General features: G+C 36.8%; 1 protein-coding gene across 5 annotated transcripts in view; it reads left to right on the forward strand.

The window, feature by feature from the left end:
- The window catches only part of LOC131075078 (uncharacterized), a 257,750-nt gene extending 237,774 nt beyond the window's left edge, over window positions 1–19,976 (forward strand). For 4 of the 5 annotated variants that reach the window (XM_058011888.2, XM_058011887.2, XM_058011889.2 and 1 more), the window contains 5 exons: window positions 9,794–9,998; window positions 10,109–10,323; window positions 15,565–15,720; window positions 18,710–19,107; window positions 19,227–19,976. In XM_058011888.2, coding sequence (XP_057867871.2) covers window positions 9,794–9,998; window positions 10,109–10,323; window positions 15,565–15,720; window positions 18,710–19,107; window positions 19,227–19,585 — 1,333 coding nt within the window. In that variant the 3' untranslated portion in view covers window positions 19,586–19,976. The remainder of the gene's footprint in view (window positions 1–9,793; window positions 9,999–10,108; window positions 10,324–15,564; window positions 15,721–18,709; window positions 19,108–19,226) is intronic. The other variant, XR_009113168.2, reaches the window with a different exon arrangement.
- The last annotated feature ends 834 nt before the right edge of the window (window positions 19,977–20,810 follow it).

Here is a 20,810-nt window from a genome sequence, read left to right on the forward strand (position 1 = left end):
ACGAATGCTAGAATCTGTTTGGTAGATGGAAGGAAAATCATGAATGGATTGAGACATGAGAATGTGTGTTTGCCTTAATTCCTAAGAAGACTGGGAAACCGGAACCGGAAGGAGAACACCCGAAAGAGATAAAAGATTTGCTGACAGAATATGAGGATATCATTTCAGATAATGTACTTGATGGATTGCCACCTTTGAGAAGTATTAGTCATTGCATGGACTTGGTTCTTGGAGCTAGTTTGCCTAACAAAGCTGCACACCGGTTGACACTGGTAGAGAATGAAGAACTGAATAAAGTGCATGAGCTGTTGAAGAAAGGTTTGATCAGGGAGAGTTTGAGCCCTTGTGCAGTACCAACAGTATTAGCACCTAAGAAGAATGGAGAGTAGAGAATGTGTACTGATTCCAAAGCAATAAACAAGATCACAGTGAAATATTGGTTTCCTTTGCCTAGGATGGATGACAATGGACTGTTTGAGTGGAGCAAAATACTTTACAAAGATAGATTTGAAGAGTGGTTATCATCAGATCAGGATCAGAGAAGGGGATGAGTGGAAGACAACATTTAAGACAAATGATGGACTGTATGAATGGTTGGTGATGCCCTTTGGATTAACTAATGCACCGAGTACTTTCATGAGGCTGATGAATGAGGTATTGAAGAAATTCTTGGGTAAGTTTGTTATTGTGTATTTGGATGACATTCTGATTTTCAGCAAGACAAAAGAGGAGCATTTGTTGCAGTTAAGACAAGTTTTGTAGAGATTGAGAGAAGAAAAGTTGCTGATAAATATTAAGAAGTGTACTTTCATGAAGGATGAGTTAGTCTATTTGGGATTTATGATATCGGAGTGTGGTTTGAAGATGGACCCCGAGAAAGTGAAAGCAATTGTTGAATAACCTACACCGGAAAGCATTGGAGAGGTAAGATCATTTCATGGATTGGCTAGTTTTTACCAGAAGTTTATCAGAAATTTCAGTTCAGTTTGTAACCCTATGACTGAGACCATGAGAGGAGATCCGAAGGAGTTCAAGTGGACCATTGGAGCAAACAAAAGTTTGGAACTGTTGAAGTAGAAAGTGACCGAGCAGTTTGTGTTAGCTTTATCGGATTTCAATAAAGTATTTCAAGTGGATTGTGATGCAAGTGGAACAGCAATAGGAGTAGTCTTGAGTCAGGAAGGGAGATCAGTAGCCTATTTCAGTGAGAAATTGAATGATGCCCGGAGGAGATATTCAGTGTATGATCATGAGTTTTATGCAAGGTTACCAGGAGACGGGGGTACTTGGGTACTTCGGAGACGGGTACTGGTACCGATACGACAAATTTTCAAAAAAAGAAGACGGGTGTACTTGGAGACGGCAAATTACTTTTTTAATATAAATTTATAATTTTCAGTAAATATCATAACATAGAATTTTGAAAACAAGAATAGTGGAAAAGTTTAACAAATCAATATTAACTTTCAAGTTTAAATACACATATGTCAAATGTCATTGAGTCAAAAAGACTGAAAAGTTCAAAACTCACACTACATACTTGCATATTTGATATTTCATATTAGTTAGCAGCATCATTACTAATTGAAATTCAAAAACATTGATAGTTTGATGCTGATACACAAATGAAAAAACAAAAATCAGAAATCTATCATCTACTCTGCTATGTCTGGATCATCCATATGAAGGTCCTTAGCTAGGATGGTCTCCAGATACTCATCACTCTCTAACTCAGGTTCCTCTGATGGTAGTAGAACTGGGGGCAATTCAATAAGGCCATCTGGTTCAACCGCTTCATCCCCCATGGCTGCAACTCCTCCATCATCATGTGCAATTTGGTCCCATTTTGCTGAAGGACCCTCCATGTAATCGGGATCAACACGAGAGAGAAGACGAAGTGAGCTATGAATGTAGACCAAGTTCTCTGCTTTCTTTGACCCCAATCGGTTCTTCTTTTGTGAATGAATACAACCATAAGTGCTCCAATTCCTCTCACAAGATGAAGAGCTAGCTACTTGTGAGAGCAATCTGATTGCAAATGATTGCAATTCAGGGGTTTCACCTCCATGGTTCCACCACCACTCTAAAGGATCTTTCTTTGCCCGAATGTCATATAAAGCTTCCAATGAAGAGAAATCACCTTGCCCACGTGAAAACTTATTCCATTGAGTCCTTATGATTGAGGCATCCTCATGTTGACCATAAATCTTTTTTACTGCAGCCCAAAATCCTTTCATTACCTCTCTATCCTCATGTGGAGGCCTCTTTTTGGTCTCTTCTGTATTATGCCATTTAGGATTTAAGGCATGGGCAGCACAATGAAGGGGTGTGTTGAGTTTGTTCCATCTTCCATGTAACTTTTCTTCTATCAAAGGATATAAAGAAGAATCTTTTGCATCAGTTATTTTTTTGACTCTTTCACACATGGAATCTATTTCTTCATAAACTTCCCCCAAACATGGCTTGTTTGAGTCTGTAAATTTAATCACCTCACATATGGGCCTAATAAAATCCACAACAAATCTTACATCAGCCCAAAAATGGCCATCAAGGACTAAACCTCTCACCTCAACTGCAATATCTGATGTAGATTGCCTCCAAGATGCCCATGCATCACTAACAACTGTGGAACACAAAGCTCCTTTGACTTGACAAAGGCGGTCAAGAAGAATAAAATAGGAAGCGAACTGTGTATTAGCTAGTTTGAGAAGTTCCACCTTGACAAACGTACGATAAATGGCTTGTGTGATGATGGTTACATATGAACATCTGTATTTTTCTGCCCTTTTCTATGAGGTTTGAAACCCATTGGAACTTGCCAATATCTTTGAGTGCATTGTTCAACGAATGCACACAACAAGGTGTCCAAAATATATGCCTGTACTTGTTTTGCACCATCATACCTACTGCTTTACAAACAAGGGCAGCATCGGTAATAACTTGGACTACATGTGATGCCCCCACCTCCTCAATGCTGTCACATAGCTGGTTATAAAGAAAATCTGCATTCTGTTCTTGCCCTGAACAGTCTATTGCCTTCAAAAAATAAGGCCCTTTGCTACATGTCACAATGACATTACGTAATGGATGATTTCTAGCATCTGTCCACCCATCCATCAGTATATTGCAACCTTCTGTAGACCACACTCTCTTCATTGGTGTAGTTTGTTGCTCTGATCAAATTTTTTCTTTGTCAATTAGAGTTGTGCCGAGCTTTTCAGATCCAGGTGGTTTATACCTAGTTAGTCCATTATTGATAGCTTGTACCATCTCTACATATAAAGGTGAGCGAACAGCATTGAAAGGTATTCCATTTGCATAAAAGAAGTGTGCAATTGCTACATCAATTGCTTCTCGACCTTGCACATCAAATAGCCTTCCAATGGGGTTTGAGATGCTAGTATGTGGTCTCTTGTGAGACTCAGACTGTGCTCCTACAACACTAGAAGACACATCTGCCTCTGGCTCTCTAGTTGCCCCTATGGTTGAAGCATGAGAGGAGCTCACACTGTAAACTTTCCCATCAGCCCTTTCTTGCTCCGTCACAGCATCATATCGTTCTGACTCATTTGTACAAACATCAACACCGTGTCTTGGTTGGTGAAGGAAATGAGCCTTCACTCGTGTGTAGGTACCTTTCCATCCCAATGGACAAAGTTTACATTTAATGGTGGCTGTCCCCTTGTTCCTTTTGGCCCTGGAACACGGTCAACATACTTCCACAAGGGGTACAAGCCTTGTTTCCCCCCCCCCCCTTACATTTTGCAATCTGCAAAACAAAATGAAAATTCAAAAACTATAACCCGTTTTATGTTTTTTTGCACATTGGTTTTGGAATTCCGAATTAGATTATTTTTAGTTTTTGGCAAAATGCCACAAATATATGTCTTCTTATTTTTTGAGACTGTATATCACTATTAAATTTGCAAATTTAACAGTGATATATAGCAGACTGTATATCACTATTAAATTTTTGCAAATTTAACACTGATATACAGTTTGATATCAATGTTAAATTTGCATCATTGTATATAGAGTTAACTATTAAATTTACAAATTTAACACTAATATACAGTTTTTTAATGCATCAAAAAATTTAAAAAACTAAAAGTTTACAAACTATAGTATTATTTTTATTATTTCAATTTGTTTAGTATGATAAATTATAAAACTGTTTAAATTTGCCAACTATAATTATTAATAATTAATAAGATTGTTTTAATGTTTAAATTTGTTTAGTATTACTATTAAATATAAAAACCACAAAGACATAGATATTATATAGTTAATAGTGCTAATTTATTAACTATCAAATTAATAAATTAATAAAATTATTAATAGTGCTTAGTAGTTATTATTTATTAACAACAAAATAAAAATAAATTTGAAGTTACAAAGAATGGAAAATGAAAACTGAAAATAAAAAAACTGAAGTAAACTAACCTGAATCACGTCCACTTGTTCGACGTTGCACTTGCACTTGTTTCGCGTTGCACCTACTGGCCGCAAAAGTCAACTTTTTTCGGTTTTCGTCGAGTTTGTTTGTGCTGGCCGTGACACTAGGCTTTCGTCGCGTTTGAATGATGTTAAAAACAAATCGCTGGCCGTTTTAAGCGAATGAAAAATCATTGAGCATTTAGGGTTTTCTTCGGGCGGTTTAAACTTTTTCAGTCAACGCGTCACGTCAGGGTTTTTTATGCCGCGTTAGGGTTTTTTTTTTTAAAATGACTTTTTTTAATCGTTTTCTAAGACGGGAGACCACATTTCTTAATGGGAGATGCTGGAGACGTCTCTCCAAAGCATCCACATCTGAGAGGCGCTTCCAGAGATGTCTAGGAGATGAGAGACGTGTCCCACTCTCTGAGACGCGTCCCAGGGGTCTGGAGACGCATCTCTCGGTAACGCTGATTTTATGCCATAGTTCAAGCCTTGAAGAAGTGGAGACATTACTTGTTGCCTAAGGAGTTTGTGTTGTATACAAATCATCAAGTTTTGCAGTATCTGAACAGTCAGAGTAAGTTGAATCAAAGACATATGAGATGGGTAGAATTCTTGCAGAGTTACACCTTTGTGTTGAAGCATAGAAGTGGGAAATCTAACAAAGTTGCTGATGCATTGAGTAGGAGAAGGAATTTGCTGACAAATATGAGAGTGACAGTATTAGGATTTGAAGATTTGAAGACCTTGTATGATGATGACTTGGATTTTGCAGAACCTTGGAAAGCATGTAGAAAACCGATTATTGTAGAAAACCGATTATGGTAGATAGAAGCAAGCGGTTGGATTACTTCATTTAGGATGGAGTGTTATTCAGAGGAGTTCAGTTGTGCATACCTAAGAGTTCTATGAGGGAGAATCTGATAAAGGAGAAACACAGTGGAGGACTAGTTGGATATTTTGGCATTGACAAAATAGTAGCATTGGTGAGTGAGCAGTACTTTTGGCCCCAGATTCATAAGGATGTTAAGAGATATGTGCAGAGTTGTAGAGTTTGTCAAGTTGCAAAGGGTAGTAGTCAGAATGTGGGATTGTATAAACCTTTGACAGTACCGGTAAGACTTTGGGAGGATATAAGCATGGATTTTGTACTTGGATTGCCTAAAACACCGAAAAGGAATGATTCTATATTTGTGGTAGTGGATAGATTCTCGAAGATGGCTCATTTCATACCTTGTAAGAAGACATCAGATGCATTGCATGTAGTAGACCTATTTTTCAAGGAAGTGGTGAGATTGCATGGATTACCTAAGAGCATAGTTTCAGACAGAGACACTAAGTTTGTTGGCTATTTTTGGAGAACACTTTGGAAGAAGATGAAGACGGATTTGAAGTTCAGTTCTACTTTTCATCCACAGACTGATGGACAAACATAAGTTGTTAACCGGAGTTTGGGAAATTTGTTGAGATGTTTAGTTGGAGATAAAACCGGAAGTTGGGATTTGATCCTTGCACAAGCAGAGTTTGCCTACAACAATTCAGTAAATAGAAGTACCGGAAGAACACCTTTTGAGATTGTTACCCGAGCGCATCCTAGAGGTATATCAGAATTGAGAGACATTAGCAGTGAAGATCAGAGAAGTTCAGAAGCAGAAGACTTTGCAAATCACATGGCAGCATTGCATATTAAGGTTAAGCAGCATTTGGAAGACATGAAAAACAAGTATAAGGAGAAGGTAGATGAGAAGAGGAGACATAAGGAATTTGAAGTTAGCGATGAAGTGATGGTATATCTGAGAAAAGAGAGATTCCTGGTTGGAACTTATAACAAGTCGCAGATGAAGAAGTTTGGACCTTGCAGGATTTTGAGGAAGTTCAGTTCTGGAAATGCATATGAATTGGAGTTACCGGATAGTCTAAGTATCACACCTGTGTTTAACATTGCAGATCTTCATGAGTATCATGAGCCAAAATTCAATGAGGACAATATTGCAGACTTGGAGAAACAGTTGCCCCAGATCAGATTGAAGAAATTTTGGACAGTAGGATTGGGCGTAGTACCTGGAGCAGTCAGTATAAAGAGTATCTTGTGAAGTGGAAGGACATACCAGTTGAAGATTCATCATGGATTTCTCAGGCAGAGGTAGACCGTTTTGGTTTTCCTCTGACCCCAGCAAAGTGAGAGGCTCACTTTTTCAATAACCCCAGATGTCTGATGCAGGAGCATCTCCGGTTCATAGCAATCTTGCATCAACCAAAAACATTTTCTTTATGTTTTGCTTTCTGTTTGCAGTTTCACCTTTTCTTTGTGTCCCGGCTTTGGCTCACCGGAACCTGTGGAGTTGGATTCTACTTGAAGACTTGATAATCTTTCTTGTTTCCAGACCACATTGCATTTGGATAATTTTCCAGCAAGATATCGTTATCGGTTTCCTTGACAATTTCCTGTTACCGGTTGACAGTTCTTGTTACCGATTGATGGTTCTTCTTACTGGTTGCTTGGACCTATTTTGGTGATCTACCGGTTTCCCTTTAGAAACTTGCGGAGCCTTGGGCGTTGATTCTGATGTTCCTTGGCGTGTGGCTGACCTTTTCTTGCGATCTACGTTTTCATTCTTTGGATTTTCTGTAGAAACCTCTTGGTGGAGGCCGACCTTGTTTATTTTGCACATTAGGTCTTGTTCTTCGGGTTTTGATCCCTTTTGGGCCGACTGGATCCTTTGGATTGATATATATAATTGTAATTGCGCATTAGAATGTAATCAAGAAGAGAATCAAGTAGCTAGACTGTGTGTAGAAGATAGATCTTACGATTCAAGGTCATGGTTGTGACCTATCCTGTATGTTCTACCAGGCCTGTGAGTCGGTATGTTGTAATTTGGTTGCTACCGATTGGATGTAATCAATTTTCATGGAATAAAACAATCTGTTCTGCATTGCCTCCATCATATCTTTGTGTTTTCGTTGTGTTTACTCTTGCTGACCGGTTCGGATTGATCTCTTTGAGATCCCTCCTCACCGGTGACTGCTTCACTAAGAAGAAAGACATAGGAAAAGAGAAGGCCGAGGATGAGGAGCAAAAAGAAACTGGGAAGAACAATGATAGTGAGAAAGATAATGATAATGAATGGTATTGTATGTAATTAGGCATATGGACTTATGATAAATAGTATAAACTTTATCAAAATATTTTGGTTGTAGCTGATGTATAGCCTGGTTAGGGCTTAGTTGTATGTGACCACCCTAGTCACGAAATTGTAACCAGGCTATTTCTTTTCTGGTAATTGAATTTTATAATGTCCGCATTTTGAAATAGAATTTAATAATAAATAATAATAATATTAAATACAACAGAATAAAAATAAAAATAAAAATAAAAATAAAAATAAAATAAAAATATAAAATAATATAATTAAAATTTAATTAAGTTAATGAATGGTCAAAAGACATGGAAGGAAAAGTTGTGACTCCCTCAAACATGGGATATAAAAGGGAGAAGAGAACCTCATTTGAGAAGGGAATATTTGTGGAATTAGAAGTGCAGATCTGATCGTGAAAGGTTGTGTCCCTTTCAAAGGGCAGATATAGTGAAGAGTTGCACTCTTTCAAAGTGTGCTAATGGTGGAAAGGGCATGTGTCTTTGCCAAAGGGCATACATGATGAAGAGGTGTGACCTCTCCCTCACATTGAGAGATATAAAGGAAAGGAATCAAAAGCATCCAGTGACATCAGCATGGATCAGATCGGATTAGAACTGTTATTAAGTTACAGATAGTAACATCTTTGCTCTTGGTGGTATGCATGGGGATGAGCTGGATATGTATGCTTAATATATGAAGCCTGATAATGTTCTTATGCAGAATTTAATGGTAATAATAATATAGACCGCAATATGTATGACAGTTTAATAATGCCTTTCTATCACTAACTGTTCATATGACGATTAAGTAAATTATATGATGGAGTCTGTAATACCTTTCAATCTCACCATCCAATTATGGGGGGAGAATACAAGGAAGCAAGAGCACTAGGCTCCAGCAGGTATGCCAACCCCGAGTGTGGGCCAAGAGGCCAAGTTGATGAGGTCCTTGGTGATCTTGGGCTTGTTGTAGAGGGATAGACTCGAGGCACGTTGGGTGATTCTCCTTGAGCTCCATAATGGGAACTGTTGTAGGGAGAGAAAGGGTTGTTGAATCCTTCATATAACTATGCAATATATAAGAATGCTGAATATATAGTCTATCAAGGCATAATAGAAATGTTGACTAATATGTTGTGCAGGGTCCACACCAAGCTTAGTTGACAATAGTGTCCGTCTATTGTATTCACTATGCACTAAAATGGTGATTCAAGGTCAGAATATAAGAGGGTCCCATTAGGGGACATTACAAATTTCAATTAAAAAAAAATGCATTTTAAAAATTTCAATGTAATATGGTGGTAATTGAATAGTAATCAAAGTAATGAATTTGACAAGAATAACATGTTTTAACTCTAAAAGGTAAACCCTATACTCTGGAAAGTAAAAAATAAAAAATGTTGATTCACATAAACTCTATAATTGTAAATCAATAATTTTATTTTCATAAATTAAATTCGATGCAAAAGGAAATATGTAAATGTTACATGATTTGAAAATTAGAAATGATTTATAAATTTGTATGCTTGAAAAATAAAGTAACCTAATACAAATCCAAAATTTTGAAAATGTAGTCCTTCAAAAAATTCCTTCCAATTTTCTCTAGAATGCTCTAATGCTCTAGAATGGAGTTTGAGTTGGAGACATCAAGATGGTATGAGGCTGCTGCTTTTCATGGGCTTGGAGTTGCTCTTTTCTTAGCTCCTTGTTGACTTTAGAGATCTTCATGGAAATTCTTAACATCCTTGTGAGAACCTCCGTAATCTTTTCCAATCAGTCAAGCTTCCCAATGGATTGAGAAATACTTAGCACATCTTCTTCTAACTTTGAGAATCTTTCTTCATCACCTTGAGGCATCTCTTCTTCTTTGTTAATGGGCACATTGTAGGGGCTGGTGAAGGATGGAAAAACAATAGCAAGTGTTAAAAAGAAATTACTTTAATTTATTTTTTAAATATTGATGGTTCTACAGATCTACTAGTGCTAGGGTGAACTAACATGTTGCAGTTAAAAAATATATAGCATCCTCTGAAAAGGAAGTCTACCTTTATTGAAAAATAGTGATCGATTGATAAATTCTTCCAATCATAGGTGTATTTTCTCACAAAAAGAATACTCCCCAACTACAATCACTTTTTGTAACTTTGAGCTAACTACATTCTAGATTCAAGAATTGAAATAAAATGATTTTAATTCTTTGTATTCATTGTTTTCCAGGGAGATAGATCGGCCTCCTCTTCTGCCAGGATTACCACCTTTGTTGTTTTGGGATACGTGCACTCATGGCAATGAAGTAAAAGATTCTTTCAAGAGTTACAGTAATCTGTATGAAGCGAAAATAGCATGTGAATTGATCAATATGATGTTAGAGAATGGCATTCCTGGCTGTAGTATTGGTGTAATTGTTCTCTACAAGTCACAGGTACAGGTTATTGCTTAAAAAGTTGTCTTGTTTGCTTATAGAGGTTAGATACATTGTATTTTATGAAATCATGCATTAATCAAAAATATTTTTCATTGCATACCCTGTAGGCATCACTTGTTCAGGAACTTCTTTTTCAAGGTTGCCACCTTAAAGGGGGAAAAATCTGCAGATCAAAATCTAGCAAAGTCTCAGAGAACAAGCAATTGGGAACTTCAAAGGTCTGTAAAGATGGCAACCCAGAGAAAGATAGAAATGTGGTTGAAGATGTACAGATATCGACTGTTGATGCATTTCAAGGAATGGAAAAAAACATAATTATACTGTAAGTATTTTAACTTAGATTTTCAAAAATCTCTAATTGTGAAAATAAAAATTCTGTTACAAATTTATATTATACTAAAGAAATGAATTAACATTTATGCATCCAATGGATTATTATTTCTATCTTAAACTTTAAGAGACAAGTGTTGATAAGAATCAAATAATGAGATGGAAAAAATTGGCGTATGTTCTCTTGTGGAGAGCATTGCATTATATTGACAATCATATGCTAAAAATAGCTTGTAGTTACATACTAAAGATAAATGTAGTCTATAAATTGAAAAAGGTTACAGCAAACTAACTAACTAATCTAATTGACAAGTGTAAGGAGATACCTTATTCTAATATTAAACTAATATTCTAGGACCCCCTCAATGACAAAACTAGAAGGATCTAGAGGTTTGCTTATTAAGTTACAATATGGTTAATGAGATATGCAGAAACATCGAGCAACCTTCTCAATAGCAGCCCTTGGAGAAAGCTATTTGAAGAGATTAAAATGAACTTGTCCTACTGTGGTGTTATTAATTAATTTCCCTATCATCCAAGGTGATTTGTGATTTGGTGAAGTCATCATTCGGTTCACCATCAAAATACCACTTGGGTTTCCAAGGCATAACAAGGGAATGCTGCAAAGACAGTCATGACTAGAAGCCAACTCTATCTGGGCTGCACCTTAGTCGGATTGGAGTTACCTTCAATTCTCCACTGCAGATACACAAGTGAAGAGGTACCATCCGAAGGCTGATGCATAGAACATCCCATAAACAGGAAGGTACATTTGCAATGGGCCGCATCACAAAGTTCTGTCTTGACCTTCTAGGATTTATAACTAGACCATGGTTCATTTGGTGTAGCATGAAATGTAGGATCATCAAGTTTTTGCAGGCCTTTGTACACACCACCTAGTTTAACACCTCGATCAATGACTTAATCCTGGTTTACATCACAAAAAATGCATGCTTTCCCACATAGCTGAACTAGAATGTTATGAATTTCTATAATCTAGTTAATAGAAAGTAAATTATTCAATCTTGGAACATATCGAACATTCCGCACTAAACGTTTGATGCCATTATTGAGTGTGACTTTCCGTCACCAAGTGACACATAATCCCTATGATTAGTATCAGCAATTAACCTAACATACTAGTCCTTGCAACATGTGAAGTGTCTAGATGCACTTAATAAAAAAACCAACATTTGCTATTAACACTGTCTAAGAAAACCCATCAACACATACTCCTCTAGGTCTTCCTCAACAATATCCCCACATTAGCTTCGTTTTGTTGCTTATGGGGCAGATCAAACTATCATTTCCTATAATCATTCCTCACATTCCCTAATTTTTTATAGTAGAAGCATATTTTACTTTTCTCCACGATTATGAAGATGAATAAGCACTATTACTTGTATTTTGAAACTATGTAGTAGGTGCAATTTTTAAACAACCCTAAGGAACTTCACTCAGCTGTCCTTGTTGATGTCCGTTTTGCCACAAACATGTACTAACCTTGTCAAATGTCTTTGGTTTTCCAACAGTAGATTCAAAGACTCCACAAAAGTCTCATAGGACGGTGGTAGGCAAGTAAGCGTCAACACAACCATATCTTTGTCATAGACTGCTTTGTTGACAACAATGAGCTGATCACTAAGATCCTTGATTTGGAGAAGATATTTTGACAATGACCCAAACCCATGCAATTTTGTAGAAAATAACAAATTCTTCAAATACAAGACTCCACTTTTATCAGAGATTTGGTATTTATTTTGCAAACTATTCCCCAAAGTACTTGTAGATGTAGCACTTCGGACTTCAGGGATTAAATCATCTAACATTGTGTTGTGCGGATTGCACACCCATCCCCGTCCTTTTGACAGGGACCCCCATTTTTGTGTGGTCTGCCCGTAAGAGAGGGAGAGAGAGAGGGTCATAGAGAGGTTTAGGCTTTCAAAAGCCACCAAAATCCCGAGCTTCAGGAGTTTGCGCATTTAAAATGAGGGCCGAGTTTATCACAAAGGAGCTTCATAATCCGGAAAGCACCAAACCTCTAAAATCGCCGGTAAAGTCCAATGAAAATGTGAAGGGTCAAGCATGTGAGGGAGTAGCAGGGAAACTTCAGACATTTGCCGTAAAATGCAACCACTATCTTGCTATCCAAAAGCCGAAAATCTCTCCTTCTGAGAAAGAACCACAATATGTTGAAAAGGCCCGAGGTTTCACTAGAAAGATAAGGCGAATTCGTGCAATCGCCTCTGTAATCCCGAGTTTCATATCAAAGTAAAGAGCAACTAAATAAAATCGTGCAATTTGTTGGAAAATGCCGAGTTTCAACCACGAATTTCAGCGAGTGATTCAAAGCAAAATTCGCCTATTTCAACAAAAATACCCGAAATTCATTTTTAACAGAAGGGCGAAGAGTAAGTATGGCGATTGAGAGGCAAATTTGTGCAAAATCTCCTTGAGACCCGAAAGATCAAAAAAGGTAAAGCTCTCAAAATAGTCTTATGAGCCGAAAATGCTAAAGCGAGCTTCAAAAGCTTATAAAATCGGCTTAGAGGCTGAAATTGAAGAAAAAGATAGTCGCGCATTTTTGCTATTAAGGCCGAAAGGGCTCAAAAGGGGTGCAAGCTCACAAAATTGGCTTTCAGGCTGAAAAAGGAGAAACAACACAAATCGCACATTTTGTTTCAAAAGGTCGAGTTTTCTACCACGACTTGGGGCTTTGGGCGTCTAAACAAAGTCGACACTTTTTGTTTGTTTTTGTGAAAACTAAAGCAATAAAGACAAGTTCGCCGAATCCTTCAATGGGCCGAAAACTTATAAGATATAAAAGTCGTGCAATGATCCTTGTAAGGCCGAAAAAGAAGAAAGTTCGCACAAAAGAGCAAAGAGCCCAATGTGGTGTTTTTAAGAACTAAAGTTAAAAGAAACGTTAGAAAGGGCAAAATCTCATATTTTTAATCAATTAGGCGAATTTAAACAAAGGGATTCAGATTGTTTTAAAATGCAAACATCTTTCCTCTTTAACAAGATGAAGCCCGACATTGCGTAAAACTCGATATTTTGTTAAATTGATCTATTTAATTTTTCAAAGTGATTACTGTGGATCAAAATTCATTGTTTGCAGGACGACATCAGGAAGAGCTAGAGCGTCAACTTGAAGTACAAATTGGAGATGCGATCGCGAGCGATGCCAGGAAGCAAGAATGAGGAATGTGTTGCAGAGCGCAAGACGAAGCATGGAGAAGTGCGCCACAACCTGAACCACAGAGTTGAAGTCCACCAACGAGATTGAAGACAGAGAACACAAAATGCTACCAAATGTGCAAACTCAGAAATGCACAGCTGGATTTAATTCCAAAAATTCTGTTTAAAGAACTGAAATTGTTTAATGTAAAGTTGCCTGTGGGTCCTGCTCAAGATATTTTGAAACAAAGGGGAGACAGGTCAGTTGTGGACAGCTATCTCGAACTATCAAATTGATTAAATTAAAGCCAAATAGTGGTAGGTAGTTGAGATAGTGGCTGGGTGGATAACTGAGAATTGAGTTGGCATGGGTTAAAGTTGCCAGTTTCTAGAAGGCAAATCAGGCCCCCTGGATGCAATCCATCCTGGCCAAGCAGGGATTGGTTATGCTGAATCTGTCTACCCGCATACCAGTCTTGTTAATTTTAGGTTTCCTAAACCCTTCTCCTTTTCTTTTATTCCCCAGCTTGAGAAACACAACATCATTTTAGATGCAGACCAGCCTGTTGCAAAGCGTAAGGCCCCTTGTGCTCCCAACAAAATACATCAACCGTTGAGTTATCCTGCAGTCAAGAACTGACATTTGGAACCTTGAGGTTGTCCCCTTTGATCAACTAAAACAGCATTAGGGATTCCTTATACAAAAGAGGATAGGATACTCATAGAGTAAATTCTATTTTGTGTTGACTAGATAGAGTCGTAGCAATGCGACTTTAGACACGTCAGCACACTGGTAGCTTGAGAATCAATATGGCTTCCCTATGACACTTGTCATAGTCACCCGGATTATTAGTAGGCCTGGTTTCTATTCCTAGCATAATTCTGTCACATTATGATACTTAGTGATTGCTACTATCTTGTGAGTATATATTCTAGTTTTTACTTGTTAGTTATTTGTGACTCAAGCAACACTAAATTCTGAATGTAGGCCATTCAGCCCAAGAATAAATAACCCCTTCTTGACACTCAAAACAAGAAATTCTGACCTTCACCCGAAAAAAAATGTGTTTTTCTTGAACTTTGTGGAAGAGATTAATTCCCAAAGCTGTTTGAAACCTTTATGAAGTTTTTTGGAAATGATGAAGACTGAAATTTTTTAATTTATTGATGCTGGAAATGCAAACTTTATAAATGCCCAGAATAATCATGCTCATGAACTTTCTGAAATTATGCAGACCCACAAAACACTAAAACGTGTGACCTAGCCTTGCGACCACATTTGTGCACAAAATATGGTGGTTTTAGTTTGCCTCTGATTTTCTGCAGAAAATTGTGATAATGTCTACCGTGACCTTGCAAGACACGATTTTGAAGGATTGGCTGCAGAAAATATGATGATTGCAGTGCTATTATGGCTGCATGACTGCTGGAAACTAACCACAATTTTTTCTTATTTCTGGCAGCTGCAATCACTAGAAATCAATGCGATTTTAATTTTCTTCTGCCTGCAATTCTGGACTTTCTAGGTGCAATTTTGAGCAAAAGAATGCACTTGATTTTTAGATGATTTTTGATGAAACAATGCTCCAATCTTCAGCAATTTCCTGTACCTTCTCTTCCCAATTGCTTTGAAATCCATATGAGCAATTTGATCTGGCTTTGAAATCAGTGTTCGTAAAAATCAAAGAATGAGATGCAAGAAATTGGCATGTTTGTATTGCATTGTGTTAATGATCATACACCAAAAATAGCATGTAGTTACATACTAAAAATATACGTTGTCTTTAAATAGAAAAAGGATACAACAAACTTACAACTAACTACTCCAACTGACAAGTGACACAGACACGTTGTATATTAAACTGATATTCTAATAGCAAGAAGGAATAACCAGATCCAGCAAATTAGAAAATATATCTCTTTTCTTTTTTTTGTTGAAAATATTTCTCTTTTCCATCTGTCCATATTGCATCATGAGGGTAATTCACATTAGACCAGCTTGATAATTTTTGACTTACTGGGAATGGATTTCTCATGAAGTGTTCTATTGCAGGTCTTGCTGTCGAACTAATGGTTTAGGTTTTCTGTTATCACCTAACCGTCTAAATGTAGCTCTGACAAGATCTCGGCACCATTTAATTGTTGTTGGAAAGGCATCAAACTTGAATAGTAGTCCAATGTGGAAAATTTTTCTCTCCGATGCTGCAAGGTAATTCCTATATTGTTTTCTGCTAATTGTGATATCTTTCATCCTAGACTATTTAATAATGTTATTGTGTTGCCTTCATGTTGTAATATCTGCAGTAGGTTGAGGCATCATTTAGTTAGTCACATGGTTTGCTTGTGCAACCAGTTCGTTTCCTATTACAACTACAGCACCAAAATGAATCATTTATGATGATTTCGTAGAGAGTGAAAGACATTCGTTAGGATCAAAGGATGCTAAGGGTAGTTGGTACTTAATTCTGGCTATATCTTGGGAATGTAATTAGCTTGGGTTTAAGAACAAAATTGCAGTACAAATAGCTTGCAATTGATGCTGAACAAAATCAGTAATATATTGGGATCAAATAAGTTAAACCAGAACGTAAGTACTTATGACGGATAAAAAGGTTGCATATGAGTTGTCAAAACATTTAATTGAAACTAGAAGCATGCATCGAAAAAGTCAACCTATGTGTGAAGACAATTTGGATGGTAAGGGCATCTTAATTTATATCCGTTGACCAGTTTAGACAGTATCCTATTGTTTTGTGTAACATGAAATTCTTTGACTTGTGAGAAACAGTAAAACCATTGGAATAAATTTTGAATTATTACGCATTTGTATGGAGCATCAATCTTGCCTCATGTAACAACAGTAATTTGTACATATAAGTTCTTTTAATGTCACATTCACTTTGAAGGAAGCTGATTATTATCACAACATTTTTAGAGCAGTGCCTTGCTTTACAAAACTTCATTCTGGTACTTCTACAATGCATTGAGATATGATTTAGTAGCTATACACTAATCATTTTTTAATTTTACATTTAGCTTGGCTATTACACAATGTATTGCTGTTCATGTGAACCACTTGCAGATATTCAACGGGATGTATATAATTTCTTACTCTCTGATAATAGATTTTACAAATTTTTATGTTCATCTTGAGTGTATTGCTTGAAACTTTATCTATATGGAGAACATCACAAATTGTCTGCTTTTTTTGTACCAAAGTTGAAAAATTTGGAATTGGCTATCACTTGGTAGGCTCAAAATCTCTAAAAACTTGGGACTCAGGCAAAAACTTGGCAATAACTCAGTAAATTCATCGAACACTTGAAAATACATAATTTTTTCAAAGTATTCTTCAAAAACACACATATTAGTGAATTTGACAAAGTACTATTTTCACTCATATATAAATCAAAATTAGAGTTTAATACATATTATTTACCAAAAATGAGTTCAACCTCTAAATAAGTTATGCCGCTTCCAAGAGCCATGCCATATGTAGAAATTGCCTCATCTAAAGAAATTTTTAGCAAGTTGTGCGATAATAACATCAAAGTCAGCATACTCAAGTTATAACCCAAATTCTTATCACCCCTTGCAATCAAGTTTCTTATTTGACAAGAGATCTCAATAACTAGTGGGGGTTAACTAGTGGAGATCCCAATAGGGTTGAGGGGTAGTGCCCTTCATGGGGGCTAGGGGACAACATCCCCAACAAGGTCAAGGGAGAATAGCTTTTGCAGGGGTCTAGGGCAACGCCTCTAGTAAGGTTGAGGGGTAGTGCCCCTCATGGGGACTTGGGGGCAACACCACCAACAAGGTCGAGGGGTAGTGGCCCTTGTGGGGGTTTTGGGCGAAATGCCTCGAGCAAGGTTGAGGGGTATTGCCCCTTGTGAGGTCCGAGAGCAACACCCTTGATGTGTTCCCTATTGCAATATAGGGTGGGGTTGAGGGGTACTTTTTTGTTTAATTTTTTTTTTCTTTGGGTAGCACTTAAGTATTTTTCTCTGGGTAGCACTTCGGTCCCCTTGGATTTGTGCGCTCTAATTTGCTGCCAATTGTTGCCAATCACGTGCCTGAAATGGACAAATCATAAAGGTTTCTAACATTAGGTGAAAACAAATGAATTTATATCCTCATTTAGACAAGTCTTTCGTAAAAAGTTGTGAGTTTTCAGGAAGTTTTATGACTTTTAACCAGAAATTACCACTAGTTTTGCAAAAAAATGTCATCAAGTTTTTAGGTGATTGCTAGACTACCCATCATTTTGACTAGACTACCTTTCATTCTTACTAACCGGATACGATCCAGCCACAGGTCACATCCCTTCCCGTCCCAGCTCATCCACCACTACCTTCATCACCAGCACCACTCACTAGGCTTTTTGACTTACAAGTTTTGCAAATACTTTAACATTACAATTTTTTTTTGGATGCCTAGCAAGAACCCAAGGATATTCAATTTGATCGCTAACACGGGATAAGAAAAGTGACACAAATGTGTTTACATACATATACAATCCAGATGTGTAGCTTCATAAACATATCAGTACGCACATATAATTTCATATTCACACAAATGCATGTACCTAGTTTTCCACCAAATGGTCTTTTGATTTGCAGTTCAACTTTAAGTTTTCCAAATTATACTTTGTATTGGGAAAAAGAGCCAATACTTTAGGTAACCTACTTTATTTGTTTATTTGGAGATGTCCAACACCAGGAGGTGATATGCGGCAGCATATAGTCAATAAGGTCATAATTTTTCTATTACTAGTTTAGCTGATTGAAAAGTAGAGTAAATTAATGAGGCGTTCAAGGAATTATTAAATCGGATGGCTCATACCTTTGTGACCACCTGGATGGGATGCAGCCTGCTTATTGTCTTGTGACTAGATGTACTTTCTGGCAGCTGCATAATACATCTTCTTTCAATGACATCTTATTCAACAATTGATAGATACTTTCAAGAATTGCTGCGAGCACGGGTACCTGCCCATCACGCATCACTTACATAATTATTAAAGAGAATCTTGCAGTTCCCAAGTTTGAAACATTGTTTAGTCGATACCATTACGTAAGGCAAACATTAATTCACCTTATATAATGTCTGTATTTCATTAAATTTTAATATCATAATGTAAGCCTATATTTTTGGGTCTGTTTTTGAATACTTAATCTGATATTAGTGTGTATGTACAGTGGGTCAGGATCATATATTTCAACATCACCACTAGGTTTGGAGGTTGTTATAGACAGCATGAGAAAGCATATATCTGGAAAGAACGGGAGCCATAGAGAAAGTGTTTCTCATCTGACATCGATTGAAGAACAAACCAATTCTAACAAAACTCCTGATGTGGATGTTCTAAATGCACTACAGATTCAATTTGACAATGAAGAAAAGAGCACTACTCAAATTGGGGATGCCTTACATGCTTCAGATCTACTCCAAGGAGTTGCTGGTGAGGATGATGACTCTCATTTGTGTGTGAATAATGACATTGATATGACTGATCTTGTGGAGAGTGGATGTGCAAGTCTGATCAACAACTACCATGACGATCTTCAAAGAAGTGATGTTGGGCAATCTCAAACTGGTGAGTTTGGCATCAAATTACTGATACAATATTACTATTGTATGCTTGGCTAATGTTTGGTATTATGTTGTTATTCATATGAAAAATCAGATTTATTCATATTGTGCTTTCAAATGCAGCGCATGCCGATAGCATGGAATGTGCTCATGCAAATGAGGATCGTTCTGATTTTAAATGTGGTGAAACTGAGAAATTTGTTTTGAGTGACGCAACTGCAGGATTGCTAAAAACTGGACCTATGTCTGATTTTGGCATAGCATGTATTGAAAGACTAGATAGAGACTATTTACCACAGGTTAAGCAAGCTGAAGGAGATTGCAAGCTGATCTATGGCAGTGCTTCCTTTGCAAGTGAGCAGTGTCGAAATGATTTTGGTAGAGAATATGAACATGAAGCCAAAGACTCTGATGGTGATGATGCCAGTGGTAAATGCAACGATGTTGCCCCCAACTCTAATTTAGGTTTATTTACAGACTAGGAATTAGTATTCTAATTGAGCATCATAGTGTACATTTATAGTGAATTATTATACAAAGGTAAAAATTCTAGAATAATATACTTTGCCAAGATCATTTGGTACAGTCCTATCTCTTATGTGTGATTACTGTCAATGTTAAGTAAAACATTTTGATCAAGATAAGCATGCAAAGAAAAATGTTGATTCTTTCAATGTTGAAGAGGAGGAATCCTGAATCATATTTCGATTTAAAAAGGTTCTATGCATTCTCTTAAGTAAAAAATCTCACTAACTTTTATATCAGTTATTTTCGCTGCCTATGTCCAGGGGTTTTGTATTCACTTCAATTTTTGAAGCACATAAGAATCCTGATTCTTATTTCAATTTAAAAAGGTTTTGTTCATTGTCTTAAGTTTTAAGTATTAAATCTCATTTAACTTTTATACAGCTTTTTTCTGCCAGGGGTTTTGTATTCACTTAAAGATTTTGAGGCACATATTTATTTATTATTTATTATTTCATTAAAAGAGATTTCCAAAACAATGAACTTCATATCCCATGCTAGTTAGTACCTATATGTAAAATTGGAGATAGATAATCCCTCTAACTAAAGAATATTATTTTCTTTATTTTGCTAAGATTTTGGACCTATATTAAAAGAAAACCTGTGAATGATTAAGATGGAAATAAACTTGGGTAAGTTCACAACAAAACATCCAACCACTGTCATATAGTTACACATGATTATTGCTGAATATTTTCATGACAAAAGATATATCTGTTTCCAGCCTATGTTTAGAGAAAATCTTATTTCAGTAAAATCAAGTAGAGATATTGAAAGGGCCTTGACCCTTGAACTTATAGAAAAGAACAATGGAGGATCCACAAAAGGCAAAACCATCAAAGAGGCAAACAGAACAAGTCTCACAAGGAGTGAGATAGACCAGCAATCAACAACAAAACCAACAGAAGAATATGACTGCAAGCAGCCACAAAGCAGTAGGCCAGAAGCCAGTCAGTCAAGGTGGTTTAAAATGAAACTATCAAAGGCCTCAGAAGAGAGGCAGAATTAGAATGGAATGTCCTTCCACTGTTGGAAGAGAAACTCAATGAAGCAATGTGGTCTCTCCAAATAGATTCCAGCACTTTCCCATTATGACGAGGTTGGGGATATTCAAAAAGATTGTTCTTGAAAGAGAGGCTTTCAAACATAGTTTGTTCCTTACATGAGGAATATAAAGCCTTA

Source organism: Cryptomeria japonica, chromosome 3 (genome assembly GCF_030272615.1).
Source record: "Cryptomeria japonica chromosome 3, Sugi_1.0, whole genome shotgun sequence".
Classification (NCBI taxonomy): Eukaryota; Viridiplantae; Streptophyta; class Pinopsida; order Cupressales; family Cupressaceae; genus Cryptomeria; species Cryptomeria japonica.